Genomic DNA, 19,960 nt, shown 5'->3' on the forward strand with positions numbered 1-19,960 from the left:
GTTATGCATCTGAAATCACAATGTACACACACAGTTTATCTTAAATCTTACGCTCTTTTTGTCTTCAGCAGGGCCTTGAAGGTGGAAATGAGTTCCAGGTATGAGGTTGGGGTGACATAGTTGTGGCGCTGCAGCTCAGCCAAAAAGCGAACTGATAGTTCTATGGTTGAGGTGTGGAAACTCTTGCACATGTTGATGCAGCCTTCTCGAGACTCATCTGTCATCTCAACATCCTCCAGGAAGCGACAGGCCACCGCTTGCAGAGCATCCTCTGGCCAAGTCTGATAAAGAAGGAAATATGCTGTACTGCCACTGTGCTACCATACATAGAGTGTCTTTTCATCTCTGCTATGGTTTTCTTTGGAAGCCCTGGGAGGGGATTGAAAAAAATATGGTGATCCATTTTCTATGTCTGATCTACATTGTTTTCTTTCTGTGTATATGACTTAAGAACAAGTGGAGAAACAAGTTTTGCCAGAATAATCTTTCAGAGTTCTTAACTTTAAGTTTTGCCAAGATCAACTTTCTAGGTTACTTTTTTCACCTGTAAAAACAGGTGCACCACTACCCCATGTTTAAATAGGACTAATACCATTATTTCTCCATGCACTAAACACAAAGTACATGTATTGTGTGTTAGCAAGTCATGTAACATTACTGTTGCGTCTTTCTTTCTGCTAGAAATGTTTTTATTACCACAATACATTTCAAGCCAAAGGAAGGACACAACAGCAATGTTACATACCTTGCAAACAGTGAATATACTGTTATGTGCCTTACGTTAAGAGATCACACAGTAATTAAAACTCACCTGGAAGAAAACATGAATGTCTTTAATCCTATTTAGAACATGGGGAAGTGGTGCACTTCAGTCTGTTGTGGCTGAAATGAGTATTACAACAATAAAAACTTAGAACTTTTTTTCCATCTGTTTTCACAGATGAAAAAAGGGAACTTCGAAAAACTATCCTTGAAAACCTTTTCTTCACCTGTTCTCAAGTCATAAAACACAGGAGTGAAAAAAAAAGCAGACCAGACTAAGAAAATGAATCACTAGAATTTCTTTTCTCACTTGTCTTGCCTTGGGCTTCTTTAGTTTTCTAATGATTCCAAAAACCACAGAATTTACTTAATTTTGATTTACAAGTGGCATCTTATGACTATGCACTGACATTCTCCCACACTATATTGCCCCTGTTTTTTGATTAAGTACCCGGGTCATCTTTAGGTGCTACGGGCAGCAAACTAGAACTCATGCAACATACATATACACACCTGGAACCAGTTAATGGTGCAGCAGTTAATGAGGGCCGGGAAACGTCTCAAACGGTTCCTAAAGGCGTCTCCAATGGGACTCATGGCCAACACCACATGCAGCTGTGTGCGACAACGCTCTAAAAACATGTTGAAAAGGGACAGGGGGCTGCCATCCGTCTGCTTGTCACGGTCACGCTGGCGGTCCAGCACGCGCATTTGCTCACAGATTTCCTGCTTCTCGTCAACTGCAAATAGATTAGGCACCTAGAAAAAAAAATAGATTACAGGATGTTCTGTGTTAGGCACTGGATTCTTCTATCTCTGTATCCCTGTGTTTATATCCATATTTACTGTATTTGCCTCACCATCTATCCACACATCCATTTGTATTTCATCCAAACCTTCAATTGCTGATCAATCTTCCTATAGTTTGTGCATGTTCAACTCAACTATCACTCCCTATGTGTCCGCTCTCATCCACCTTACCTCACCAGTGTTGAGCAGGTTGCCAATGTCCTCCAGGAATGACTCCATTTTGATTTGAGTGTCTGTAAAGAGGAAAACTCCATGAGCTTCACCCTGTGTGGACTTCCTCATGATAAGCTTCAGGTCATCATGCCATTCAGTGGTTCCGTAGGTCTTGGAGATTTCCACCTGGAAGAGTTCTGCTTCTGCCATGTAGGCAGCCAACCTGGTTAGAGACTGTCTCCCGCTTCCACCAACGCCCACCAGCAGGGCGTGGCCACTCGGCTGCTTGAGGATGCGAGAAATGCGGCACACGTGTTCAATGGCAAAACGGAAGAGCACCAGATTCATGGGTGCTTTGCTGATATTGTTGTATTCCTCCAGGTGCGACTCCACCACCTGCCGGAGCTGGTTGAGGTCATGAACCTCGCGGTAGTTGCGGTCCTCGCCCTTGGGATCATGAAAGTCACAGAACATGAGACTGCGCAGATCGTCCTCAGTGACCTTTCCATTACGGTCCTGGTCCAGATGCTGGAAGAGCTGATGGAAGTTTTCCTTCATGTGACTCTGAGACACCGCCTGTAAATGGTTTATAAGCCACGATCGATCTGTGTCATGAACCAGTCGATCATAGTATACCCTCAAAACCTGAAGATCAACAAGACATAAAGAGAGTGAGTGTAAGAGACAGACAGAAAGAAAGCTAGATAGATGGCAACACAGGAAGTTCCACAGGAATTCTGTGTCTAACTTCACTGAAGCTTTATCTATTTCCACATATTTACGCTCCACTTTCTTTATTATATTTGCATATTTATGCTACTTTAGTTACACAGCTGCCAGGTATTTTTCGCTGATTTGTTGTGTGCAACTTTACCTCATGCACCCAGAGCCGTTTGATGACAGATGGTTCATCTGCAGTTTCTGGCCGTGACAGGCAGATGCCCTGAATGACCCGGGAGACGTCGCGCAGATTGAACAAGTAATGGGACTTTGTGGGGGTTGGTAGCAGGTTCTTGGTGGCCTCTCGGTACACTGACATGGTGCTATTAACGATCTGAGAGGTCAAAGCTGCAAACGGCTTGGGGAAAGCAAACCTGTAGATGGAATGGTTGATTCATTGTTGAGATCCCATTTGGATTATTTTCTACAGCTTAGTTAAGAAACTGAATAATTCATTGTTGTAATTTTTTGTTTCATTAATGAAACACTCATAAAATGAATAAATTAAATATATATGATCAAGGATGTTTCTTTTATCATTAGCATTAATAATGTATTTACAAAAAGCCCCAAACTGCTAAAGTGTGACATTGCTGTCTTGTTAAAATGCAAGTAATACTTGTGTTTGCAGGAGTGGTTGGGGAGATTTGAAACCTTTCCAACAGATTTGATTGTTTTAGGACTTGTGGTCTCTGAGGTAAACACAGAAGCAGTGCAGTAAGAGTGGGGGAAGAAGAACACCTTTAATCCTCTAATTATTGAAACAGAAAGTGATGAACAGAATAACTGTATAATAACTTCCATTTATCCTCCTAACTTTATGTACAACATTGCCATTTTAGCTGCCTAAGGCACGATCAGACAGAGTGTGTTTAAGCAGCCTGGGGCTGTCTTTTGTAATTGTTTTCAATGAGAGGTAAGTGTTTTGCTTGCTGCTTTTGTGTTGCTGAGTGCCTTGTGCTATTCCAGGAGCACCCTAACCACCTTGAGTTGAAAAACTTCAACTCCAAGCAGAAAAAGCATCCAACGTCATCAGCATTTTTCCCCACAGTCCAATCAAATGCATTGAAAGGCGGGCCTTCTGTGATGGTGATGGTAACAAGTTAACGGAGCTCCATTAGTGGTTTGCATTATTCTAACTTTAGCTCATTTTCATCATAGTCCAAGGCAAACTGCAACATATATCTGAACAAAATGTCACTTCAGCTACTTTCTGTCTCTCACAGTCTCTGACTCATCCTAAAATAAACCTTGAATCGACCATCATCCAAGTGAAGCTCCTGGATCAGCTGGTGGTACTACCTGTGATTTCTCCTCTGTCTGATAGTTTCATATACCCACACAAATCTCTTTTTCCCTGTGAACACATCTTTTTGGGGACAGCCTCTCAATATCACTCAAAGCCAGAACAGGTTCACCTCTGCATGTCCATTTTAATGCAGATTTTAAGGTATCTTCTAGTTTGCTTTTCAGCAGAACTGAATAAAAAAGCATTCTGCCTGATCAGGGCGGCCTTCAACAAAAAAGGCAGTGCAGTGAGCCTGTCTAATCAGGGCCTAATGATCTTTTGTTAGTAATAATTTACAATTCGATCCATTGCCAAAAGTGGTGGGAAACTATCCCAGGACTTGTTGGGGAAAAGCTGTGGGTCAGTTGTGTGTGCTGGAGTCATTCAGAGGTTACATGTTGAGGTTTGGTTATAGACATTTCTACACCTATGCATCCATTCTGTGATAATTTGGGAAAAAGAGCACCTAAGAAATTACATGTTGCATAGTTACCTTATGGAGAAATGCCAATCTGAGATTCTGGAAAAGATTGTATACATGGTCTTCTCATCAAAATCGTTGATGGTAATCATGTTGAAGTGGCGCAGGTACCGAGGTGTGATGGGGTTCCGCCCTCCACCTAAACAAGCAAGATAAAAAAAAACAGAAAAACTGCAATCTTTGACAAAGATAATACCTCTGATAGGTATGATTCAACTGAGTGTTTCTCCTACGATAATCAGTGCTGAGTTTATTATGGTGCACAGTTACTGTTTGTTCAGTACATTCATAAGTCTGTTTTATGTGTTTATGAGCCAAAGACAATTTTCTACACTGGTAGACTGCATAGTTCAACTCTTTTTTTTCTATTACAATACTTTTTCAGTGCACACATGTATTAAAAGATGACCTACATCCATTGCATTTTTTAGAGTTGATGTACAGTGCTACATATTGCAAGTGTTGTAACCTCATTCAACATTTATGTACATTTTTCTGGACCTACAGTACCTCACTACAGTGACAGGTAAACCAGTCATATCTCAGGGTGTAACCAACTTGCAGAACTCATCATGACTGCCAGGCGATATGAGTCGATAGAGCGCACTAAGGGGATGTTTTCTATTGAGTGCTTACTGCTGGTTCTATAGCGTGGTGATGTTTGAGACACAAGTTGACATGGCACATTTACAATGTTGGTTTTATACTAGCCATTTTATAGCATAAACACAATAAAGCAACTCTGTTGAAGCCATTATTACTAAAAAGGTTTAATATAATTCAAAAAACATGGACACCTGTAAAAAATGCTCCTCCATTGTTTCCCTGGTGTGGGTTCAGTGTTTGCCATATTCAGCAGCAGCTTAGAAAAGCTAAACAACTGTCAGCACAGGTATCAGGAGCAGATACTGTAGCTGTGTGGGCACCTGAGTGTGGCACCCATCCTCTTTCTCTTGCAGCTGTCACTGCCAGCTGCCTCAGTGGACAGGGATGCTTTTGTGTTTACACTGGTAGTTGTAACGGAGGTGGTAAACACTTGCTGTTTGTAAGCACCTTAAGGCAGTGAGCAGTTTCACAAAACAGCAGCTTGTGGCTTGCGACATTGACTCAACAGCACTTCAGCAGCAGTTTAGCGACAGAGAGGAGGGGGTCGTATTGACTTACAGCTGGGGTAGGCAGTTTTATTTTGGCAAAAATCCCATAATAAACACTGAGCTTATTGTAATTCAAGTGGTCTAAGAGAAAACTAGACTTCTGCACCTCCTCTTGCTTCTGTTTACAGGCTTCAGAAAATTCAGTCTGTGGTGGGGGACTGTGGACAATCACAGGTAATTTCAGAGGGCGAGTGTTCCTATTACAGATGTGTGTGCATGTCTCTTTAGTGACAGCCTGATTTAATGATGAAGATTCCTGCAAACAAAGTTGCAATTCATACATTGCCACCAACTGCCTATACTGCACAGCAACCCAAAAAAAGAAAGACACACTTCTCAAAATGAGTCTAAAAGAGAGTATCGAAATGAAACACGTGTCTATATCGGCAAAGTGTTTAAGAGATGGAGAGAAAATGTTGCTCATAGTTTAGCCTTCTGCTAACTGGCGCCAAGGGCCCACAGCTGCAGCTTCATGTTCACATTTATGGAGCTGACGTAGCTAATGTTAGCGCCTCGAATCATGGGTCTGTGGATATTCTCATTTATCCAGGTCAATTCCATTTTGGCAACAATTAAATCGTAGGCAACTGGACTTTGATTTTGTCTAGAAGACGTTTCGCCTCTTATCCAAGCGGCTTCATCAGTTCTCAACGCATCGGTCTGACTAGTCCTCACTAGTCTGACAAACAGTGGAGTAAGACTCAGGTTTTTAACCTCTGTGGAGGTGTACACCCACCACCCTCATAAGACAATACTTCATTAGTGGAGTTTCACTGGACCATTGTTTGGGTCAGGTGAGTCACACTAGTGAACAATACTTCGTTAGTGGAGATTCACTGGACCATTGTTTGGGTCAGGTGAGTCACACTAGTGAACAAAGTGTGTTTGTTCACTAGTGTGACTCACCTGACCCAAACAATGGTCCAGTGAAACTCCACTAACGAAGTATTGTCTTATGAGGGTGGTGGGTGTACACCTCCACAGAGGTTAAAAACCTGAGTCTTACTCCACTGTTTGTCAGACTAGTGAGGACTAGTCAGACCGATGCGTTGAGAACTGATGAAGCCGCTTGGATAAGAGGCGAAACGTCTTCTAGACAAAATCAAAGTCCAGTTGCCTCGAATCATGGTGTGTCCTCCGCCTCACTCCTAGCTGCTACAGACCACCTCGCCATGAGGAGAGTGGACAGCAGCTCCGAAATGGACCCCCAGTAGACAGCCGTAGTAACCTGAATGCAGTGAGTAAAAAAACCCAAAATATGGAGGACGTGACAGCCCCAATTCTCTGCTGGATTAGCAAACTTTCTGTTGCTGCCGTTACACAGATTAGACCTGACGCTGCCACTGGCTAACAGCCCATTGTAACACCACCCGCTGGCTGCTACAGCCACTGACCAACCGTCAAAACGCTGGAACTGCTGCTGGCTCTCCGGCAGACAAAGCAATCCGCAGCAGTGGGGAGCGAGGCGGAGGGACTGTGGGGTTGCTAGCAAGTTAATTCTTGTCTCATTTGTGGTCTAACAACCAGTGTGTGTGTGTGTATGAGAGAGAGAGAGAGAGAGAGAGACGTAGCTCATTTGCTCAGCCCCTTCTTATCCGTAGGGGCTGAGCAAATGAGCTACGTCCATCTCTACAATGAAATAAGATTAATTAAATCATTGTATGAAAACACTGGGTAATTGTATTAAGTGTATGCATATGCCAGTGGTTGTCTGGTGAGAGGGGCTTAGGACAGATCAGATTTCTACCTACCCTAGCTTTAACCCACCTAACAACCTTCATTTGCTAAATAACCCATGGCTTGGGTATAACGACTGTAATAATACACTTCTAAACTTTGGGGTACTTCTGTTTCCACTCACCGGGTGGTCCCATAGCACACATGACCTGGATGTCCACTAGGTTGATCATGGAGCAGTCCCTCATGTCATACCAGTTCCAGTGGTCCAACCACTGGCGCAGCAGCTCCACAGGGGGCTGGGCACCATAAACCTCCCGGGCTGGCATGTTCACATCATCCACAAACACCACCTGTTGAGATATAATAATTGGAATAAGATTGAATACTGCTAAACTACAATGTATTTTATTTAAAACTTAACTGTTTTATTAAGATGCATACTTTTTTATAGATGCATCTCAATATAAAATGTATATAACATGGACCACAAATCTTTACAGCTGCCAGCATTTTAGGGACTCACTTCACGGATATGATTGCAAATGGAAAATCACGTCATACCACCATAAAAAATTATATGAACGTAATAAAGACACTGTACCATTTTCTTTCCCAATGGGGGGCCGAAAACTCCTTTGCGTCGCTTATCAAGCTTGGACATAATAATGTTTTGGGTCTGGGCAGCTGTGGTCTGGGCTGAAAAGTTGATGAATAATGGGCTGTACACATCCTTCTGCAGCTTATTCAATAGGAAGTCCTGGGCAAGAGATATTGGCAATATGAACATAGATTATCATCAAATCTCATAGGATGGAAGTTTATTGTAAGCCATCACTATGATATCTATATATGTACAACACAATAATGTAAAATGGCAACAAACTGCACAATCAGAGAGATATAATCAGGAAAAGTGACACTTTGAAAATAAGTTCTGTATGACAAACAATGGAATAATTAGTTTGGCTTTACTAATGAAGTGCACACTATGGTGTTGTACAGTACAAAGTTTGCACTGTATGTGTGCTTTTTATAGGATATACAGAACGCCTAAAATGACCAATAAAGATCTGGGAGATGTCATGGATCTAATTCAATGAATAAATTGAATCAAGGTACTGACTTAGCTGATATCTGCATACTTATAAAAAGGAAATGCTCATTTGGTTGAAATGTTTTTAGTATTTCACTCTCTATTCTGAATTAGCATGCCAAAGAGCCTGTGCAGGTAGAATACAAATAAAATGATAATTTCCAGTTTGATCCTGGCAAATAGTTATGATAAGCTTTGTAATCTAATTAAATGTGGCATTTAGTGAGTATTTCATTAGATAAAAACTGGATCGCAGTTAATCCCTGAAAATGACTTTGAAATGAAGTAGGGAATTAGTTGCCCTCTGAGGACACAATCTAAAGTAATGTGCTGCAGGTCAAAAGGGTAAAATCAATGAATTTTTGATTTTGCACGAGGGTTTACAAAAGGGCATTTTACTAAAAGCTAAAAGAGGCTTTTATGAAAGGCCATTTTGATAAAATGACTTTTTGGACAAATAACCCTCTCTGTTTATGTGAACAAAGAACATAAACCACATTTGATCTATTTTTTTTTATTATGAACTGTTTGTTCAGAGCATGTGCTCTAGCTTCCCCTGTGCACATGTGCATAAGCATGCACACAGTGCTCTTACACATGCTTGTGAAATAATGTGAGTAACGACCTGCATCATTAAGGGGGACTTGTGATATGAATGATCACAGGGTGCAGCCAAGGTGCATCATCATCATCCTCTTGTCTAAATTATAAACCAGCAGCACAGCCTCTCTCTGTCTCACTCAAGAGCAGAACGGGGCAGGTGAAGGAGGCTTGTGTACAGCTGTCTGATGGTGCTGGTGCTGGCACCATGCCAGTCATGTTCTTATGGTCCTTAGTGCTGGTGCTCCTTTATCACTCCTGCCAGATTTGGGATTCAGCCACGGTCTGCTAGTTGCGGAACAGGACAGAGCTGCTCCACCACACAGACAGACAGGAAGTGGAGAACAAGGCAGGCTCCCCAGTGAGATGATCTCTATTCACCCCAGAGTCCCAAGTTTGAGCACACTAATGGATGAACTAATGAAGCAAAGGGAAGGAGGGGGGATTAGTCCTTGATATAAATAGCTGAAGGTCTGCTGAGAGATACTCAGTATTCCTCCAAGGTGGCCAATTCACACCTGGTGTTTGTGGACTTTGTTGCCTCCAAATGATCTGTGCGTTCAGAGCACTTACTCCAGTTTGGAGGCTGGGACTTTACTGATTCTTGGAAATGAATGCTCACTCGTCCTACAGAATGATATTATTGGTAACATAGACAGGTTTTTTATTTAAAAAAAAAAAATAAAAAATCTGCTCATAAAAATGGCTTTAAGTCCAAACCCTGACTCCCTTGGAGAACAGACGGAAACAGGAAAACAGAGCTCAAAACAAAAAACGAAAAATACACATATATATGAATTTACATGTATCAAATATGGGTGTATAATCACCAAAAATAAGAATGGTTGTGTTTTTGTGTTAGCTTAGAATGAGGTTGAGGTTTGGGGCATTTTTTTAAACTAGTCAGGCAGAGAAACAAGCCAGTGCACTTCTTGTATATACACTGCAAACAAACTTAACAAAATGGGACCAATTTAGCACATGCTTATTACAGTTACCCCGTGGAGTTTTTGAACGTGTGTAGCACAGTGGGGCAAACTTTTAATTGACTAATCAAAGTTTTGTTTGTATCTTGTGCACATGCTCAATGATTCACATGCATGAGCATACAGGTGACCAGATTCCCATTCCTGCTGATGGTTTCCCACTATTCTACTGATGGACAATTCATGACAGTGAAGGCACTAACACCACATTGCAAACACAGCATATGTAGGAAGAAGAACACTGCTAGATATCAAATATTTTAACAATGATCATCTCGTTATAATTCAGTGTTCTGCTGAGAGACATTTGGCCCTGGTATTCATGGAGATGACACTTGACACACTCCACCCACCCAAACACTGTTGCACACCAAATACACCCTGCTGCAGATGGTTCTTACCTCACATTCCTTTCTACTAAATGTAAAATACCTCAGTGCTTTCCAAGCATTATGTTGATAAAATCATACATTGCAGCTGACTCACTGTAATGTAGACACTTTTGCCAGTGCCAGTGGGGCCGATGAATATGGTTGGCTTCTGGTGGGTGACAAGGAGCTCCATCAGTGCCATGTAGCGTACCGTGTTCTCAGTGGGCACGATGATCTCATTGAACTGCATGTCTTTGCCTACTGGGGGAGCAGTCTTTAGCTCATCTGTCCATAGCTCCCATCTGCCTGGGCCCTGAAGAGGAATTTGGGAAGATTAAGAGTTGCGTTTGAGATATTAAAGGCCTCTCAACCAAAACACACCAAGGGGACCATATAACATTGGACACAACGTATCTAGTCTTTAACTGTATGGTTAGGACATATGACAACATGGGGCACACAAATGGATTTGTTGTGAGACTTAAGTAATACAAATGTTTGCACATAAAAGGTCTCTAATCTTATGATTTTCTTTTGTTCAGAATTCATTCATATCAATAGCCTACAAATGTATCAACAATCAAATCCATAGCAGTCTTGTGTAGTCAGACTTCTGTGTTACTGTAAAACCAAACAGCTCTTTTCCTCTTATCAAGTTGTAAGATAAAAAAAAATTGACAACTCCTAAACAATGTGCTGACAAACTTTCTTATGAAACTTTCAATTCACAGTTATCTTGGTCAAAAGTACCTTGTATGCAGTCTGACAAAATATAACATAACTACAGAAATGTCACACAGTTCAAAATATTAATGTACCATACATTTCTTTGTCTATCTTTGTGGAAATAAATTCTAAATTGTTTTCTATCAATATTCTTCTTTCAAAACAGAATATGTTAAATCTGCTTATATAGGGAAAGCAGATTGTATTTTTTTTTCCTTTGCTATGAAAAAATTTCTCTGTCCATCATCATCCATGATAAAATTAAAATTTACTGGCAGCAGAGTCAAGGAAGGTGGAGGCACGTGACAGTGACTGAAGCACGGCACTTTCTAAAGGTCACATAAAGAAAAAATAAATAAAAATAAATAAGCGAATATCTTCCCCCACTGTCTGAGGTAAGGTAAAATTTAATACAGGTATTTCACTCTGTCTATTCTACAAGTGCTTGATGTAAAATGTAGCGCAGGGCTCTATTATGTGTTTGTTGTCAGTTATTGTGGCAATGGTGTTAACAAAACCACTGAATGATATAACCACTTGTATTCTGTTTGGTTTTCATGCCATTCTTAACTCCTAATGTGTAAACCACAACTCAGCTGCACAATGAGCAGCCCTACCTCTTTAATGAAGCGATACTGGTAGACTGTTTCCTCAGTGGGCAGAGGCACTGTGAGCTGTTTAGGCGGAGCCTCGACTGTAGCCAGAATGCCGTGGCAGGCTCGGGTCTCCTCGCTTAAAGGGCCATTCAGTACCTCCCTGACCACAGCGTCAAACTTGACCCGGCTTGAATCATCACAGCTGGCACCCACTGACCATACCAGGCAGAACACAAAAATGCCCTGTGTAAAAGGAGAGGACAACCATCACAGTGTTTGTTTTGATTTGAGAATATAATGTGTGAGAATTGGTCTGTGAAGGCAGTGGTTGAAAAAGCCCCTCAATTCTGATGGTTAAAGGGAAAAAAACAAATGTGAAAAAACAAAGACATCTTTACAGATTTTATGTAACACAACAATTGATCATTTTGGTTGTAAAGTATACCTTTGAAATAGCATTTGAATTTTTTATGTGACTACAAATATATGCTTTTACTCATTCTATGTAGTCTAAATGGTACGATGACTTGCTATACCATACACTTTTGGGCTCTTGCATCATATTTATGAGCCTTTAACAAAGACTTAAGATATACTCTACAAGATTTTCCCAAAAACAAAATGTATAGACTCAGAAGCAATCCCTCTCAATCATCACTTATAAACCACTAGAAATGTGTGGCTGCATATTTTCTAAAGAGACTCTGCCTTCTGCCTGGATTTTATTCTATTTTTTCTTATTTTCTGTGTTTTGGATGTTTATGGGCGTGTAACCCCACAGTGCTCAGGTGAGGTCTTAATAAAACAGGTAGCAACCAGGTGCCAGACTGTAAGCAGCAGGCATCCAAGAGAGACAGCGCAAATGTTTACAAGCCATAGCCAACAATCCTGCACAGAATACCTTTAAGTTAGCCATACTTAAATGTTTTATGATATAGTATCATAAAGCATCACTTCCTTTCCAGCTGCATTTTTTGTATTTCCTTGGTTTATTTTACGTAGTTCACTTTCTAGTCTTAAAACCAATCAAAGCACTTTTACACTACTTGTCACATTCACCCATTCACACACAAATTCATACACTGTTGGCTGAGGCTACCAAACAACGCGCCACCTGCTACTTCGTTAAACATCCACACACACTGATGGCACAGTCTCTTTCCAATTAGCAGACAACCCGCTCTACCTCCTGAGCCACAGCCGACCCCTTATTTCCTCATGTTTCATCATTTTCTACAGTACTCACCTGTGAACTGAATCATTTTCAAGATGGTGTTTGTAGGGTGAAATATGTAAGTAAGAAACTACATAGATACAATCCAACTGTAATCAAAGTCAAACATTAAAAATCCCTGTGCAGAGAGAGTTTGCAGTCAAAAATCTCACTGCACATACAGGGCTTGAACCTACTGAATTGATTAAAATGTAAGTTAACCACGTAAATGCTTCAACCAATGTACAGCTTACTTTCTGAGACAAACACCAGAATCCACAGAGGAGAAATGTCTTTGTTGGAAAAAACAGCAGGAATACTGTAGGAATTGGAAATGGCCTATCATGAGGCTTAGCTGCCTTGTGATAGCTCCTGCTGTTAAAAGGCTGATTAATTCAACACTTTGATAATGACTGGCTGAGAAACATGGGAGAGAGGGTTGAAAGGCATTCATCAGTGCAGCGTGCCACAGGGGGATAATAGCAGTGCTTTCAAAAAGACAAGATTCAGAGGCAAAAAAAATCAATTGGAATTCAGGCAGGGGGCAGAGGAAAGGGCTCATCTGCTAAAACTTTTCCACTCTTTGTGGGCCTGTGTGGAGGCAGAGTGGGACAGTGTGTGTGTAAAAAGAAAAAGGCAGGCTCTTTGGTGTACACTGTATCTGAGTTTACTGTTTGCTCAAAGAAATCATTTTTTTTTGGATGTGCGTTTGGGGAGCAAAGCAACGGGTACCACAAGGGCTAATGCCAAGGTTCATTCTTTTGTTTTCAGTTCACAACTTGAGCTGTGAACTCATTGCTTTGATGTAAGAATGTAGAGGTAACAGCAGTCTGAATCAAGTTGAAAATAACACAATCAAGCTACAGATAACAGGAATGTGTCCAAGCTTCCCTTTCAAATATTTGTACTTCAGACCGAAGTCTGATACTGAACCATATTTTTACCTCACAACATGACAATTTCATGAAATTTGCAGCAGCATTTGCTCTAGCTGTTTGTAAATTACGCATTTGCACAATTTGGAAACTGGTAAATAAGAAAAATACAAGCTAAAAAGTTTACCCCTCCTTACTTTTATATTAAATAAACTTGGGCAGAATTGCTGTTATTGGACTATCAGTGTGTTGTAATGTTTTGTAAGCCTTCTTTGGATCATGCTCGGGTATGTTCCCTGTAGTTTTGCAGTGTACCTGGCACCATTGGCTCTTGTCAGTCCCTATCATGATAGAAAGCAGCCTTCATTCACTGATTGCCTTTCAGTCTAGCAAACCTCTGATTTTTACTCTATTAGTGTAGTTTCTCTTTTGGCCTCACCATGTATTTCTTCTTCCGCTAGCAAAACCACAGGATTATAACATCGATGAAAGGCCAAACAAAACTTGACAATGCCAGTTGCATCTTTTGTGTTTTATCCGTCATATTCTCAATTTGTATCCTGACAATATGACAAAGCTGTTTATTCAGATTCACAGCGGCATGAAAATTGGATAGTTTGTTTTGCTTATTTAACTGCAATGTTATTTGGAGGAAAAAGACAGACTACTTAATAGTTATGTCCTCTCACCAAAGCACAGAACACAACGTGCTGGTCAGCTTTAGACACTTTACAGTGTGTTCAAGTGCAACTTTTAAACAACATGACGATGTGATGAAATGTGAAGTGACACACTGGTTTGTCTTGGAGGTGTTAGATGTCGGCTTGGTGTTTCTAAGCTCTTGTGGACTGGATTGGAAAGAAAGCTGCATGTTGCATCACGCAAGCAGACATTTAACACTTCAGATCTCATGAAACAGAGGCATATTTGTGTTGAGGCTAGTGAGAGTGGGAAGTGGATATTATATGTGGTGGATTGCTTCCAGGACATTGGGCTGCACTGTGAAAACTTCTTGTAGGGCTGTGAGTCCACAGTAACTACATAATGCTGTCTGATAACACAACATGCTCTTTTTATGATGCTGCAGGCACTTGTTGGTTTACATATTTCAGTTAATATCTAATTATTGTTAGTGATCATACTATCAATAATAATTAACTGCAATAGCAGTGGTGGGTGTGTACACAAACCTCTAACCAGGAGCAAATATCTTTTTCATTCATGCTCTTCATCTTTGCTTCATCATGAAACTCATCCATCATACAGTCTATCAGATTCATCAGGGACTTGACTAGATTGGTGTCAGAGGTCGGAGACAGCTCCTGAAAGCAAAAAGAAACAACACACATTTAAAACTCGATAAGAAGAGATGTCTGAATATACTGTTAGACTCAGAAGTCAATAAAAAAGTTTGTACAGCTGACTAAACTTGGCAATCTAGCAAAACTATTTTAAAAAGCCTAAAACTTTGCTTCTCAAAGATGTAATGTGCAATATTACAGCATTAAAATGTCCAAAAGCAACTTGACCTATGTTATATACCCGTTTTATTACCACTAATGCACTTCTGGTTAGATGCAATCTGCATTTCGTTGCTCTGTACTTGTGGCGTGCAATGACAATAAAGTTGAATCTAATCTAATCTAATCTAATCTAATCTAATGGCGTCATATCCCCTTTACCCCCTCTAGCTGCTCTAACTGTCAGGGATACACTACCCCTCGAGGCAACCCCTTGATTGAATTCCCCACATAACATCAGCCACAGTAGCTGTGCAAGTAGTTGACTCATCTAATGCTAAGTTAGCGAGTTAACATTACGTTAGCTGAATGAAACGGCATAACATCAGTGTTGTGCATGAATGAGCTAAAAGAGCACTCTCATTGAATGTGCTCGTATTTCTGGTAAATGGTAGTGGTAAACTGAACACATTAGTTTGTAACTTATGAACTTTAACCTGAGCGTTGTTTATTCTCTCGACAGTTAACGATGTGCGTTTGACGGCAACCAAACATTTACAGCAACTGGTATACCGACACAACACGCAGCACAACATCAGCAGACAATGCAGTTATTCCTACTGCTGAAACCAGTCACATATTATATTTGAAGGACTTTTATAAACAAATCAGTAAGTTACAGATTACAACAAAAAATTACACATTTCTATACAAATTATGTCCACCGGGTATGAAAAAACAAGTCCAACCAGGTGCCACATCAGCAACAAATTTGAAATGACACATTGAGTTGAAGTTGGAAAATATTTGTGAGTGAATGATGATCAAGATTTTATTTTATTAAAAAAACAGAATAGATGAACATAAACTAGTTTGTTTTTTAGGACTTTTAACACAGTTCAAAATTCAAATTGTGAAAAATGAATATGATCTTTGAGCTAGCTAGATCGATTTTGGTGGTTGTTAAACAATGGAGACAACAACTCCCAAAATTCCACACTACTTCACAACTTCATCAAAGTTTCTATTGAGAGACCCCTAGCTATAGAAATTACACACTGTGTTAAAACACGCCGGAAGATATATACAAATATCGCTGTCATATTTATGCATTTTTTGCAGATGTAGAGTGAAAAAAATCCCCTTTGAGTAAAAAGCTAGACCATAAACTGTATTTCCTGAGGATGGCTCAGCACCTTGGTGGCCTTGCGAATGAGCTGGAGGCAGGCCGGCAATATACGGTCAAAAAGGGCAGTGATGAGTTCTTTGTGCGCTGCACTGACTGTGGCTGGCAGAGTATTGAGCCAGGACAGCAGAAGGGGCCGCCAGCCAAGCATATGCGGCTCCATGTAGATCATCCCACAGCGAGAGACCTGCCACGAATACAGAGTATATCACATCTGAAAACACACATCTCAAACAGTGGTACTTCACATAATAATAAATGAAAAATATTATTCCTAATGCAGTATAAAACTTTACTAATGAGTAAAACTATCTGAACAGTACCCAGAATTACAAAAGGAAAATTATCAGCAAAATAGAGGATGCAGTATTGTAAACTATGTGTGGACATGCAGTGCAGTGCTGCTGAGCATATTAGAAGTGCTATGTTCCCAATTCAAACCAAACATGGTTACATTTATGGATCGATATAGTTGTCATGTCCTTTACAGTGGTAAATGCTGTATATGGGTGTGTGTTGCATATCTGATATCATGTCTATTGGATACCTGATGACTATATAACAACGTTTTCCTAAAGAGAAGCATTGTAATGAGATCCCATAGCTCCACGTCCCTCTGAAGGAATAGCTTCAGGAAGGAGTGCAGGTTAAGTCAGAACAAAGAAGAAAGATGAGCAGAGATTAGTGAGGACATAATGTACGAGCTCTAGCCCAGAGAGGTGCAGATACGATAGGAGAGGAAAAAGAAGAGTAAGGACATAAAGGGAGACAAATAACTGTCATAGACAAAAAGCAAAAGAGATGAAAAATAAAGAAAAACGGGGAAAGAAAAATCAATGGTGCACAAAAGGCACAAAGTTGTGATGGCAAATGTTGATGTCTCTGCATTCAGCATGATGACAGAACAGATGCCAGGCTTTAGAGAATCAAAAATAGGAGTTTGTTAATAAGAAAAACTATAGCCAGGGAGATGCAAAGGTTTTCTCTCAAGGCATCTATGCATTGCAACTAAGAGCAAAGTCTGACAATTGACTGCATTTATCAAAGAGTCTGTGCTGGATATTTTGAAATATCTGCAAAAGTTCCAGCACAATGGCAAACACATCCAAAGCACTGTGCCCTCCTGGTAAATGTCATCATTGGCTGGTAAAAAGAAGGAGATGGTAAGACTATAGGCTTAGTGCATAGCTGCAAAAGGAAGTAGATGGTGAAGAGATGGTGGAACTCACCAAATGAAATTTCAAAAAAAGATTGTTTTTGCCAATTTACATGTTACATGCCTCAATTGGGTATTGAAAGGAGCAAAAACAGCAAAAAAGATGAATGTAATTTCACTTGGTCAAGACATGAAGTCCTGGAATTGTTGAATCTATGTAGATAGATATTTTCAAACAGCAGTCAATCAAAAAATACAATAAGAGAATTAGCTGACTTTTAAATAGAATACTACCTTGTGACTGTCTGAGCTTAATAGCTTCCATTACACCCATCTGAATTAAGATTCAACAAAGACTAAATTTGATCTGCAAATAAAAAGCCATGGAATAGATAAAATCCATAAATATCTTGTACAGTTTTGCCTTTTGTGACTCTACACTGTATGGGTAGATAACAGAAAAATGTTGGAAACAGTAAGAAAATTTTCATCTATGTAAATAAGAACAGCAAGTGATCCATCGTCAGCTATATCCGGTGACTGGAAACTATCACCGCTGCAAAACGGAAAAGCAGGATACACTGTCATGAAACCCTTAATTCGAGTAAAGGTGCTTCTCACCGTGGCTGGCGATGCCACTTCCAGGTCCATGGGTTCAAAGATGAGGCTCATCTGCGGTGACATCTGAATGATCTCGCCGCTCATCAGACACAGCTTCTTGTTGTCATCGAGCACCGTGTTCATATTCTCGATCCACACAGCATCCACTGGGCCGTCAAAGATAAGCCACTTCCTGTCGGGGCTCTGAGGGAAGGAATAAATGGGATTTCTTACACCTTGAAAGAACATCTTATTTATAGCACAATTACACTTGTGTATATATATACACATCAAAAGAAGGGTTACAAATGGTCACAGTATTGGCCATTGGCGTGGCATTTGACATGTGAAAACAGGGATGTGTGGATGTAAGGAGGCACAGACAGACAGACAGACAGACAGACAGACAGACAGAGACAGACAGGCAGTCAGTCAGATACCGGTAGATAAAAACTTAAACCTTTAAACACTGGAGAGGCTTTTTACTTTGTTGGCCCCTGCAGTGCTAAAATATACAGAATTACTTAAGTATTCATGGAGCTTTAAAGTTTCGAAGAAGAGCTTAAAAGTGCAGGAAAAGAACTTGTGTTCCATCACTTGGTTTATAAAAACAGCGCCTGTATCCTTTAATCATATGCACACACTGTATTCATTTATTTCCCAATGACACAAATCCCTGTGCATTCTTTCAAGGTCATGAAAGAACTCCTGTGCATTAGAAGCTAAGCAAAGAATGTTTGCTAAATGAATGAAATTAACACCTACACTGTCATAATGGAGGTTGACAACAAGCGTCAATTCTCCAGTTAAATGGGTTGGCAAGAGCTGTGCTTTAAATTGATTTGTTGTAATATAAACAAATGGTAGAAGCCTGGGCTGGGGCCATCTGGTGCTTGTGAGGGAAGTGAGTATACTGTAATGTAATGATCTGACAGAGAGTGTTGGCTGAAAAAAACAAAATCTCATTGTGTATGCAGAGAGTCTAATACAGTACACTGCTGCTGACTCCAGATTAGCACACAAAAAATTAGTTTAGTAAAATGTGCTGCAGAGAAAAAAAAAGAGCAAAACAAAGAAAGACTTTTGCCCAGAGAGGAAAATGGCTTTTTTTGAAACTGAATTAAAACAAGCCTTGTTCTCGTTTTCTATTTTCATTGCATCAGTATGTACTGTCTCAGCTGTCATAACCACTCCTCACACTCCTTATTCATTGACAAAAAACAATTTGTAAAATGACAACTTTATATACTGGGCCAATTTTTAAAATGACAAGTTCATTTGGAAACGATTTGAGAATAGGGTGAACAAATGATTTCCCATTATGACATGCCTCCACTGCCATCTGTAAATCGTCTGCCCATGTGTGTCTAGTGTGTGTACATGAATGAAAGAGCGTCATTAAAGAGCTAAATTTAACAAGACAGCAGAATGTTTCTTTTGTTTACCCTGTTGCTGCATCCTCTCTTTCTCGCCACTTGGAATTAATTGAAATGTCTTGCATCTTGCAATCTTACAATGATCCATCCTTAACTCCTTAACTGAGACTGAGTAGACGATAATGTATCAAGGTCTCATCTTTTCATTGTACGGCTCCATTAAACATTAAACATTTGAGTATGTTACACCTCTTGAAGCATCCTTATGTGCCACAAGTGCAACGTGATTAAAGATTTTCAACCTTAAGAGGAAGTGCAGCAGCAAATGATTCACTTCTGAATGTCTGTTTGAGCAGACAGTCCCAGGGAAGGTCACAGCAGCTATGTCGCGACTCAGCATTAAGTATCTGAGACAGAGATGTGACAAAAATACTTCTTGCTTTAACTGGTGACACAAAGTGGCTTCAAAGTGTCTGTTTCCATAGAGACAGCATTAGTTTTAAAGTCTGGTGTTATGTTTCAGTTAAGATGTCTAATTGTGGTAAGTTTAGTGTAAGTTGCTAAGATTTGAACAGAACATAGGTAGGGACAAACAGCCTCTGTACGTCAGTAATCCAGTCACACAGTAACAAGTAAACTGTGCACTCAGACCTAACTGTTATAAACAAGAACAC

General features: G+C 40.2%; 1 protein-coding gene across 2 annotated transcripts in view; it reads right to left on the reverse strand.

Moving 5' to 3' along the window:
- The window catches only part of dnah7 (dynein, axonemal, heavy chain 7), a 104,761-nt gene that overhangs the window by 33,156 nt on the left and 51,645 nt on the right, over positions 1-19,960 (reverse strand). For both annotated transcript variants that reach the window (XM_049594381.1, XM_049594380.1), the window contains exons 32-43: positions 17,932-18,114; positions 16,165-16,341; positions 14,699-14,830; positions 11,442-11,663; positions 10,214-10,411; positions 7,650-7,805; positions 7,230-7,398; positions 4,227-4,353; positions 2,600-2,819; positions 1,744-2,370; positions 1,276-1,521; positions 52-281 (exon numbers count right to left, since the gene is read on the reverse strand). In XM_049594381.1, coding sequence (XP_049450338.1) covers positions 52-281; positions 1,276-1,521; positions 1,744-2,370; positions 2,600-2,819; positions 4,227-4,353; positions 7,230-7,398; positions 7,650-7,805; positions 10,214-10,411; positions 11,442-11,663; positions 14,699-14,830; positions 16,165-16,341; positions 17,932-18,114 — 2,687 coding nt within the window. The remainder of the gene's footprint in view (positions 1-51; positions 282-1,275; positions 1,522-1,743; positions 2,371-2,599; positions 2,820-4,226; positions 4,354-7,229; positions 7,399-7,649; positions 7,806-10,213; positions 10,412-11,441; positions 11,664-14,698; positions 14,831-16,164; positions 16,342-17,931; positions 18,115-19,960) is intronic.

This window comes from Epinephelus fuscoguttatus, linkage group LG13 (assembly GCF_011397635.1).
Source record: "Epinephelus fuscoguttatus linkage group LG13, E.fuscoguttatus.final_Chr_v1".
Classification (NCBI taxonomy): Eukaryota; Metazoa; Chordata; class Actinopteri; order Perciformes; family Serranidae; genus Epinephelus; species Epinephelus fuscoguttatus.